The sequence below is a fragment of the Lipotes vexillifer genome, unplaced genomic scaffold (assembly GCF_000442215.2).
Source record: "Lipotes vexillifer unplaced genomic scaffold, Lipotes_vexillifer_v1.1 scaffold1114, whole genome shotgun sequence".
Classification (NCBI taxonomy): domain Eukaryota; kingdom Metazoa; phylum Chordata; class Mammalia; order Artiodactyla; family Lipotidae; genus Lipotes; species Lipotes vexillifer.
In genome coordinates this window covers 1,072,061-1,083,659 of record NW_006779031.1, presented here as the reverse complement: position 1 = coordinate 1,083,659, position 11,599 = coordinate 1,072,061, and the positions used below count along the sequence as shown (strand labels likewise).

At 37.9% G+C, this 11,599-nt stretch overlaps 1 protein-coding gene across 2 annotated transcripts in view; it reads right to left on the bottom strand.

The window, feature by feature from the left end:
- Nucleotides 1-402: 402 nt before the first annotated feature.
- Nucleotides 403-11,599, bottom strand: part of ATP11C (ATPase phospholipid transporting 11C (ATP11C blood group)) — a 100,764-nt gene continuing 89,567 nt past the window's right edge. Inside the window, exons 28-29 of one of the 2 annotated variants that reach the window (XM_007452066.1) lie at nt 9,403-9,556; nt 403-465 (exon numbers count right to left, since the gene is read on the bottom strand). In XM_007452066.1, the coding sequence (XP_007452128.1) occupies nt 403-465; nt 9,403-9,556 (217 nt within the window). Of the gene's footprint in view, nt 466-3,113; nt 3,216-9,402; nt 9,557-11,599 lie in introns of those variants that run through there. The other variant, XM_007452065.1, reaches the window with a different exon arrangement.

Genomic DNA, 11,599 nt, shown 5'->3' with positions numbered 1-11,599 from the left:
AGCAGGAACAAGAAATGTGATCCAAATTGCCTATTTCTTCTGCCAGGCAAAAAAAGTAATATTAGCAAAATCTATTCATTCCCATTGCATGACTTCTACTTTATACTATTGTATTTAAATCCATTCAGAGTTCATGGGTTAAAAGAGCACCCATTTGGTAGTTATTTTATTCTATCTAAAGCCAGAAATTCTAAATATTCTTGCTTTCAACCTTCATATAATTCATAACTTAGAGCTTTGGCCATAATGGCTACTTACAATAACTGTAAATGCTTAAGAGAGTCATTTGGTATCTTAGTGGACATTTACTCTGAACCTTAGACATAAGATAGTGGTTTAGTTTGTTGCATATCAAGTATCCTGAGATGATAACTTTTTGTAGTTGCTTCTTCATGCTTTCTTTTAGCTGTAACCACTGTCAATATGCTTGTAGGACAATAACATAGGCAGTTCAAGATTCGGATTCTGAAAGATTTAAAATACACAGAGTTAAAAGTTTTATCTTAATAATAATGTAAAACCACCTGTTCAGCATTTTCAAAAATAAATCAAGTAGTAAATTTTGTTATGAGAATAAAACAGTTCTTTTAACAAAGCTGCCAAGTTTTATTCACATGCAGGGAAAAAAAAAGTGACACAATAACCAATTTTGAATCCTTTATTCATTTGTCAGCTGAATAGATTCAGACTTGCTTCTTGCTTTTGGATTGCTCCAGGGTTCTTTTAAGAACTTTTACCACTAGGACAGCAGAAGCTTAGCTCACTAAGATCCCTTCTAGTCTGTGAGGGACAGAAGGGACATGAAAACAGGGACATTTTATTTAACTTTCTATCTCTAGCACCTAGCCCAGTGTCTGGCGCACAGCAGATGCTCAGGACATGTTGAATGAATGCATCAACTGTTTTTTGGTTGTGTTAATTATGATGAAGTCTGAAGATACATTGTTTTGAAAGACTGTTATGAAAGTACTTTTCCTTTACTTAAAGAAACATGTTTCCTCTCTATAATATTGAAGTTAATTTTCTTTTTGGTAGATCATGTATCTATGAGTCAACTGACTCCTGTTTTTCTTATTCATCATCTTTTTAGGAAAGAAACCACAGAAATCTCCCTAAGAAATCTGTAGATTCTTCTTTGTCCTCTAAACACTATCACATGCTATGATCAGGATGGGGCATGATAGGGCAACTGATCAGTGAGTATAAATCAGGTATGTGGAGAAGTGGAAGTCCTACATCAAGGGAGTCAACCTAACCCTTGATTCTCCACTCAAAAATCCAACTTTTTAAAACCTGAGTAGTGGAGGGCCTTAAGGGGTGTACTATTTTCTCCCCCTTTAGGTGCACCTTCCTTGCCATACTTGGACTAGAAGTTCTTTAGAATACCTTCCATTCCTTTTGATGTTCCATTTTCTCATATTAGTTCTTCCGGTAGCAGGGTCAGGGCGACCCTAACCAAAATAAGGTTGCCATTCACATCGAGAACTTATAAAAGGAGTCAGGCAGTACCCTTATCAACCAAAGGACAAACTCGGTGGCTAAACTAATTGCCAAATGTTTTCCTTGGAGAAGAAATAATGTCACATGAAAATATATTCCTAGAAGAAATAACTACATTAAAAATAAAACAATCATTTTTTGAAAAAAATTTCCTCAGTTGTGTTAGGCATTGTAGGAGTTAAGGCCCTGGAGAGACCAAAAGCAGTAGCAGTGTCTGCTACCCAGCCTAGTCTCCCAAACCACAGACCAAGCTAAGGCAAGCAATCCAGGGGGATACAAAATTCACTGGAAACTGTATAGCTAAAATGCATCACACAGCTTAGGACAAGGCTATCTGGAACAAAATAGTCAAAGACATTGAAGGCTACTGGGAAGCAGATTCATTACTGAGGGACAACATAAGCAGGTGAGTCATTCCAAATGGGTAAAAGGATGTATGTAGACTGAGACAAAATGAATTGGCTTCCAAAATAACACTGCAGATGCAGACTGTGATGAACAGTAGGAGATAGAAGAACCAATGGATTCAATCCATTAGCTCAATTTTTATTCTTTGCTGGAGGGTAGGGAAGTTGACAGATGATGAAAAAATGGGCCTATGAGGTGGACTCACAATTGTTAGCATCACAGCGAACTGACTTGCAATTGTCATTCATGATGATCATTAATTTTTATGTGGGCATGAAAGACAGCCCTGCCCTAAGCCACACAGAGTTGTTTCCAAGCTGACAAGCTTGGAAACCTCATTCATGAATTATTCTACATTCCCATGGATGGATAAAAGACCTTTAAAGGTCTAGGGTGACAGAGGCCCCTGCAGTGGGAAACAGAGTACACGTAGAGGAGTCATTCTGAGTTCAAGGATTCCTCCCATGGCATATCAATTCCTTCCAAATCTTTTTCTGGGGGGGTAAATGAAACAATGTTATAAAATTAATTTACTCACTTTTGGAAAAATTAATTATGAAGCATTCTATATGATTAGGCTAGCATCCCCCTGAATGGCTAGGAAAGGTTTTACCTCTGAAAGTTGAAACATTTAGCTTGAATAAAACTTGACACTACAAAAAGTGATTACAGTAGATTGGTTCATTAACATATACTTGGGGATCAGACATTTACAAGGACATTAAATATATACCTGGAAACACAGACACAGCACATGGAAGTACAAACACATTGAATTATTTTCACATAATTCCCAAAAGAACATGCAGTGCTAAAACTGACTTGATATTATACAGATGCAATTTTGGAATATTTATTTTCAATTTTTCCAAATCATCTTTTAAAATCAAAATTATATTTCCTAATCAGTATTAACAAGCATTTTCACGTGATGCCATGACAACATGCCCCTTATAAATTAAATATATTGTATTGCCCTTCAGTTCTGGAAAATGCCTAAAATTTTATTTGGGGGCTTAGCAAATTTAAAGTATGTATTTCTCCATATTCCAAGTAATGCATCTTTATATTTTTGCAAAGAATAGTATAAAGTTCACCACACCAACAGCAGAGAAAATTTAGAGAGTGATATTTTCATTTTTTCTTTATAATGCTGTTAATCTGTTTCTTTAAAGCCAGCCCGCTTGTTTAACACTAGGTACCTGTTACAATATATTAGATTCGTCTGAGAATGTTCGTAAAAGAAGAGGTCTGACTGAAGGTCTGGTGGATAATGAGTCAGATGCCTTTTTACAGCTCAGATTTCTCTGTAATAGTGAGGTAAAGATACTTAAAGCATTTGAAGATTGGTTAACCCACCTGGTGATAAAAATGTAGGAAGAAAAAAATAATTTCCTACAGACTACTCCTCTGGCCAAAAGTACAAATGATTACACTACAGCAAATGCGTAACATTTAAATGAATACATTTAAAGACCTAAGAAAGTCTCCAACTCCAGTTGAATTGTTTTCATGGTAGAAGAATACAGACAGTAGTAGTACGTGGCAAACTTGGGTTTTTGAAATGACACTGGTTAAGTTATGCGGTTGATGAAGTCAATATGGTTTGATTAGTAAACCTTACCATCCTTTTGGTGAACACCTCTGAGAGTTGTGCCGGTACTGTGAGTGTACTGAACAAAGAGAAATTTGTGCAAAACATTCCTGTCTTAGTGAACAGACTAGCTGTAACACACTGTGGCTTCTACTGCGACCAGGAACCAATGGGACTACAGACCTACAGTCCAAGTTTTTGAAAATCACTTTCTCGCCAGTGTGACAATTTGAGAAGGTGAACAAATGATTAAAGGAAAATGACAAAATATTCTTAAGTATCAATAGAAGATGTAAAGATGAGTCATGAGAATTTTTCATAAAGAATCAGAAAATGATGTCAAGCAAATGAGAATGCAAGCAAGTTGGTACATTAAGAAAGGAAATCACCTTATTCACTCCAAGAGAAACTGTGATTGCTGGAAGTTTGAGAAAGCATGAAGATAGTAGATGTTCCTGAGGAAGGGAGGCGTTTCGTTACCTTGTTCACAATTGCACAAAAGGTGGAAAATTGCAGTAGAAAAAAGAGAAATGCAGAAACCAAAAAGAAAAAAAAAAGTAAATATTCTCTGAAATGTAAGACATTTAAAAAGAAACTTTGAGAATTTGAAGTTGAAATGACGTTAGTTTTGAAGACGTTACTTTCTGAAGTAAAAGTAGAGTTAGAGTTAGGAATAGTCTATTATATGAGCAAACTACTATTTCTCTGTATAGCAATTAAAATTTTTTTTCTTAATTGGAAAATTGACTATTTTGAATAAAGTAATTTAAAAATATGTTTCTCATTGAAATAAAGCTCATCTCTAATCATTAACTCAGTAGCTTACACTGTTCAAAATCCACTGGTCAGAGAGCTAGGCTGAGGGTCCATCACCAGTCTATATTGAAGTAACTGTCTCCCCTATCCAATTGCATAGATGGAATATGAAGGGACTGACTGCCCTTGGGCAGTTCCAGGTTAAAAACCTAATCAAAACTAACATAATGGAAAAACTGTTGGTGAAACCACACTTCAGTGCCGTTTACCTCTGAACCAACCTTTAGCTTCCTTTATTCTAACATAATTTGATCAGTTTCCCCCTTTTCTCCTATAGAGACTCTTTAAAAGTGATGGCTGAAGAGCTATGAATTTTTCCTTTAAAACACTTAGAAAAAGTAAAAATCGATAACTTACAGTTTAATCAGAAAACCTAAGAGGTTAGTGTTATTTTTTCGTATTCTGTGCCTGAAGCTATAGGCTAATTTATAGACTTGGTTTTGGTATTGCTCAAGCAAAACAGAAGATGAGTAGTCAACTATGCGGATGAGCTTAATGATTCTGCTAATCAAGATTACCCATATTATTTATCTCCTTAGCAGCTAATGGAAATACGCTTACAAAAAGAAACCAGCTAAAGCAACACATATATCTAACAGAGTCTAATAAACATTTATACTTCTAAAGGCAAATATTTTTATTTATTCATATATATTTTAACATAGCTACATTTTTTCCTGTTCACATTTTACCTTAAATACAGTTGGTGACATGTTGGTAACATGCAAATTACCAATTGATAAAGCTAGAGAAATAAATATTTCATTTCTGAGAAAAAAATTTTAAATTGCTCTGTCTTCTATTTTGTGGGCAAAAACCTTGCAACAAGATTAACATGATACCAAATCACCCACCCTGTGTTTAAAATACAAGCCCATCTATTTAAGACTGTAACTGAAACACATTTTGGTGTGCTCAAAACCTTGTTCCCAACGGTCAGAAATAAAAGTATTTCTAAGAAGTAGAAATTTGAGGGGTTAATAGGTTACTTTATAAAGGAAAACAAAAGAAATATGAAAGTACAGAAGGCAGCAGAGAGCATGGAAAGAGTAAAGCAATAAAAAAATTGATACAGCTAGCAACTGGTTGGGGGAGGGTGAGAAGGATGGGAGATAACTAAAACAGTATGAAATTTCCACATTCCTTTGCAGTCATCTAGAGAGCTTTGACTCTGGCTCAATTAGCAGTTTGTCAAAGAGGCCAGTGCATAAAGGTCCACCTCAACAGCCACGATGTTAGGATTCAACTTTATATTTGTCTAATTTAGATGACAGGACTGTTACCCTTAGAACTCTTGGTTCTATGTGACACTGTCAGGATTGCAACAGTAATCATCATTGTCACCATTATTATTATAAGGATAAATTGTATTCTCCAAAGTGCTTTCTCTGGGAATTTTGCTCAGACACCTGACATTCTTCCTTTTCTTGTCTTCCACTCTGAAAGAGCTCCCTGCATAATGGAATGTTTCCTCTTGGTTGTGCAGACCTCACATGCAAGGTATGGCCATGTTGCTGGGTCCATTCTCATTAGATTATAGTGTTTCCATGTCTACTAGGCAAAGTCAAGCCTCCTTTAGATCATGGTGGTTTACACGGGAAAACTTTACATAAAGATATGTGGAAAATTCCTCCGCTGGAAATGGGAACTGGTATTTACCAGTTGGCCAGAAGGTCCAGGTGTATTTCACTGATTAAGAGACAGCCCAAGAAATGTGCTTAAGAGGGGACACAGCTTTCTGAAATACCAAAATCCTAAACTTTAAATTTCCTTTAAAGTGTTATCTGCTGTTCAGTGCTCCATGATAGTTTCATCATACGCTTATCAGCAGCATGGCGATGAGGCTTTGTCAGTTTATAAGCTAAAGAAAAGTCCTATGATCCTTAATAATGGGACTTTAGCTCAAGAATTAACTACATTGCTGAAAATAAGGGTGTGAAAATATTTACCCCTGAGTTAAATGAGTGGGGGAACCTGTTTCCGAAGAGAGAATTCTTTCTAATGCTAATGTCATGACAGAACTCTGTCTGTGGTGGAGGCTGTGGTGGAGGCTTCTGGAGGTAGTGACTTGGACCTTGAAATAGCCCAGCTGTGTTACAACAAGCCATAGTATTGAATCTACTGTTCTGTTTATACCTGCTTACAGAAGTGTTCCAAATAAGTCCCCTTTATAACTCAACTAGAGTGAGAGCTCCTTGTGAGAGGGAGCTACATCTGATTCTTCTCTGAATGATTAACACCTAGTACAGCAGCTAGCTTACAGTCGACCCTTGGGCAATGTGTGCTGAACTGAATAGAATTCAACAGAAGGCTGCTTCTATAATTGTTAAATGTAAATGGTTTAGCTTCTTTCTCAAATGCCATAGACATTTTCTCTATCCACTGCTGAGCTCCCTTCTTAAAGCAGCTGCCAAGACTCACAGGAGGATAGCACTGGCAGTCTACTTAGCACAGGCATTTCTGGCTGTACATGCAAAGGATCCCTAGCTTACTGGATGAAGTCAGGGGGATCTTCTGCCTCTAGCTCGGGACACACACTTTATCCCATTAGGGATCCTGTCAGGTATGAGGCTGACCCGGTGTAAAAGAGTCCTTTGCGTTTCTTTACAATGAGGCCAATGTCTTAGCAAGGGATATTGAACAAAGTAGGAAGTCACCCAGGATGCCAGACTGTTGGTCATTAAAATACTCTTTTCTCCTTTATCTTAGAAGTGGCCCTCTGCCTCTTTGATGTGGCCAACTAGAGCCTTGTGTAAATAGATGTGACTTATCAGAGTAGTCATAGCTGCCATGTTTCAGTTGGCCTTTATGCATTCATACGCACTACTTTGCTCTTCCTTTTCTCACAAGGGGAAAAAAAGAAAAAAGAAAAAAAAAAAAGGCAGTGCTGCTGAGTGCCCACAATGTTTTGTCTCATCTGCAAGTCTCACAATCCCATAGAGTCTGAAAAACCATTTAGCCTTTCAGACTCTGGACGTAAAGAGAGATGTTCATCAGTAGGTGGTTCAACACATGTTCACTGGTTCAATGACGATAGGAATAAATGAATGAATGAGTGAACGAATGAAGGTGATTATGGAAATTCTCCTGGTTGTTCTAGCATATCAGCATGCCAAGCTACAGTACAGACACTGGAATCCCCCTCCTATCATGGACATAATCCATGGCAAACAAATCTCATGCTGAACCCTGGAAACATTCTACACTGCTAAGTAAAAAAGGCCGCAGTCCCAGAACTCCATGCTTTCGTTCAACAGAAGTTTGGGATCTACTGTTTGCGTGGAAAGAAAATGTTCTAAGTCTTTATCTGTGACTACCTTGTAGCATCCCTCCATTTAATGGCCATTTAACTTATATAAAAACATTTAAAATATTTAGTAGCCATTTAATTTATATAAAAGTCACCTCCAGCCAGTGTCTAATTTTTTTTTAAAGGGCTTAAGGAAGAGGATAAGATGATATGTTTGAAGGTTTTGATTTCTGAGATTTTTGTCTCATCTTTACAGCATGAAGCTGGGTGTGAGCCATTATTTAGCATGAGCTCCATTACCCCAAATAAGAGAAACATTGAGGAACTCCTCAAAGCGTACTCCCAAATAAGGAGATCCTTCCTAGACAAATCTCTATTACAACAAGGAACCAAAAGATTTCTTACTGTGACATTTTCTGTTTGGCTTCATGCAAATTGCCACTTGAGCCATTCTGGGAGGAACCTGTTTTATCCCTGTTCAACTGGTATTAAAGGTATAATCAGACAAGTAAATGCCACTTTTCCATTCTAAGACCAAACACCAGGCTGGAGGGAGTTAGTGGGGGGTCTACTGGAAGGATTAGAGAGAGATTAAGGCAGTCTTAGGTTAACGTTACTGTGTGCAGTTCCACCCATAAGGCATGCAGAAGCAGGGAGTTAAGGCCAGTTCTGACCACCTAACTACCAAGTGATTGGGCCGTGTATAGCAAGAATCAGTGTGGCTTATGCCACTGATAATCTACTGCTTTTGAGTGGGGCTGAAGCTCCTCTCTTACACATCTAATCACTGAAGATTTTCCCACTATAATCATTTTAGTTCCCTATTCTGCATGATGCCAACCACTGGAATCAATCAATAGGGAAAAAAAAAAATCAAGGCAAGCCAGTTTTGTGGCTAAAATGGTTGGCAAATTTAATGAAATAGATCAGGTAGATATAGCTTAGTCTACTTCTTGAAAATATTGCCTTGGAGGGGCTACAAGATCTAATTGGTGTCAATATGATCGAAACAGGGTTTTGTTTGGCAGAATGAGCTAGTGTTGGTAGGAGTATGACATATTTAACTAACCTGTTGGTCAAAATTTGCCAGAAGTTTTATTTTCAAGGCTAATCTATCCCTTTCAGTTTAAAGGCTTTTTCAGAAAGGCTCAAAAGATATTAGACAATGCAGGGGCAAGCAATTAGGCTGACAGAGGGTAATAACTTCTCATTCCCGCAAAAAATTTACCATATAAGCAGCAAAAATAAAAACACACTCATAAAACAATCTCGAATTTTTACAAGTGTGTTCAAGAGGGGAAGGATGTAGAAACCACATCCAAGGAATTCTCTTTGGTTCAAATATACTGCTGGACAGACAGGGCTAGAAGCAACACAGAGATTAAGCAGCACTATAATTAAAGGAAGGGGAAAGGTTTGAAAGAGGCAAATTGGGATTATCAACTAAAAAGAAAAATCTGCAAACAACCCATGGGGAAATTTCTAAGGTTAAAGCTGGAATGTTGGTGTGGAAATTCCCAGTGTGAAAATTCTAGGTTAAATTAAAAAAAAATCATTTTTTTCTGTTTAAAATTCCATATGGAGCATATGAGATACTCCATATGGATTGCTAAAGGTCACATAGAACACTATTAAGGAATCTACTTACCACCTGCATTGGATAACGAAGTTTTTTACTATACTTTTTATGCAGAAGAGGAAATTAAGTGATGAACCTGTAAGGAGGGGTTTAACATGCTGTAACTAATGCAATTCTCTAAATAAAGTTTTTAGTTCATGGCAGATATTGAAGCCCCTTCCAAAAATCAGGTGGTAATATAAACTTAGTTCTTACCCTGGCACTTCTTCTTCTTACATTCTTTAATACTATCAGGAGAATCTCAGGGAAAAGGCTGATAAATATTAGAAGAACTATGGCCAACCATGTGGATACAGAAGACAGCATTTGAGCAAATACAAAATACATTCTCTGTTGTTTGAGAAAAGGCCTAGAGTGGAAAGAAAATACATAATGGAAAAACAAATCAGTTCCTGTTATATGAAACAGTAGTGTAACTGAAACTTTTGTATTTAAAAGGAATCCTCGTTACGTACATTAATAAAAATAATTTTCTTTAGGACGACCCAGAAGTAGTAAACCGATTTCATTTACTAAATGTTTGGAAAGAAAAGGAATGATAATCAAAGGGGAAAAAAGATGCTAAAATGCATTTGACTTGAAAACAACTAAGCGATCAATTTTAAAGCTGCCAACTGGAGAACCTTTATTTGCATTAGAAAATGCTGGAGGGCTTCCCTAGTGGTGCAGTGGTTAAGAATCCGCCTGCCAATGCAGGGGACATGGGTTTGAGCCCTGGTCCGGGAAGATCCCACATGCTACAGAGCAACTAAGCCTGTGCGCCACAACTACTGAGCCTGCGCTCTAGAGCCCATGAGCCACAACTACTGAGCCCGCACACCACAACTACTGAAGCCCACGCGCCTAGAGCCCGTGCTCCGTAACAAGAGAAGCCACCGCAATGGGAAGTCCGCACGCCGCAACGAAGAGTAGCCCCCGCTCGCCACAACTAGAGAAAGCCCGCGCAGCAGCAACAAAGACTCAATGCAGCCAAAAATAAATAAAATAAAATAAAATAATAAAAAAAAGAAAATGCTGGAGCTTCAGAGATATTCACGAGAAATGATGATTAATTTTTATGCTAATGAACATTTTACTTCCTTGGCTGTTTTTTTTTTTAATATAAGAAAGGATTTCTGGTCTACATTTGGAAATTTAAAAGACATTTTTATTACCACTCCCCACCCCCCCGCCCACAAAACCCCTATGTAAGCATAACAAGGACTGTAGAGATTTTCTCTCTCAAATGGGAGGAATCTACCATTCTCATCCACAAATACGTATTGAGTACGAGTGTGTGCCAAGTAGGTTGACAGAAGAATATTGCTAATCACACATTAAGCCTTGGGGTCCAGAAATCCAGGAGAACGCCTCATTCTGCAGGGTTCAGTCATCCACTGAACTGTCAGGCGACCACTGAGAAGTCCAGCCAGTTTCCCTTCCCTGCCGGAGCTGAACCACAGAGAGCCTCACTAGGCTAGGATGAACGCTGTCTGAAGCTGAGGGGGAGGAAGTGCAAAGCAGCTGCTCAAGGTTGGGGTAGACATCAGACTGTCCTTGGATGAGGAGCCTTAGGTAGATAAGTGGTTGGTGCCATTTAGTAGATCACAAATAGTGCTCAGTGAAGATAAACTGGTTTCTCATTTAAACATTCATGTTTGTGCACGCTCATGTAACATGATAAAATCAAGCTCGTGGCTCTACACAGCTGAGGACTAGACTGTGGAATATATGTGGAATAGATTGTGAGCACAATAGTGAGGGGGAGAAACTTATGAGGTCCAGGCTAAACAAGTTTTCTAGGGTTCCCACCATAAAGAAAAGATTTCTACAGAGCTCTATTCCCACTCTCATTCAGAAGGGCACCCTGACTAATCTTCTAGGCAGTTAACTGAGGCACAATAAGGGTCCAGCAGACAATTGACACCTAGTCGTCACAGGGTATTCTTTTGCACAGTACCCTCTCTGTGATTAACAGCTCCACATTTTTCTTTTTGATTTTGATGGCATCTATGGAGTTTTGCAGAGGAGCAGTAAAAAACAAAAATTATTATTCCTGGATGGGGTTTGGGGATCAGAAATCATCATTCTCACTGCCCATCCCCAAAGAGGGGTGAGTCACAATGCCTCAGGGTTGAGCATGTCTGGAGATTAGGTGCAATCAGCATTCAGCTGAAGTATTACAGTTTCTAGTCACATTTTCTTGGTTGCTTTATAATATAAATTTTATATTCATGTAGTAGCTCAACTCAGACAGGTCTACTTAAGGATAGCACTATAGGCAACAAAATAAAACAGATTTATTAACATTTCATTTTTAGTAACCATCTCTAATGAATAGAAACAGGTGTGACAATATCTTAAATCATTTAAAGGATTTATTTTAATCAATAAGGAATAGTCTGGAAAGAGT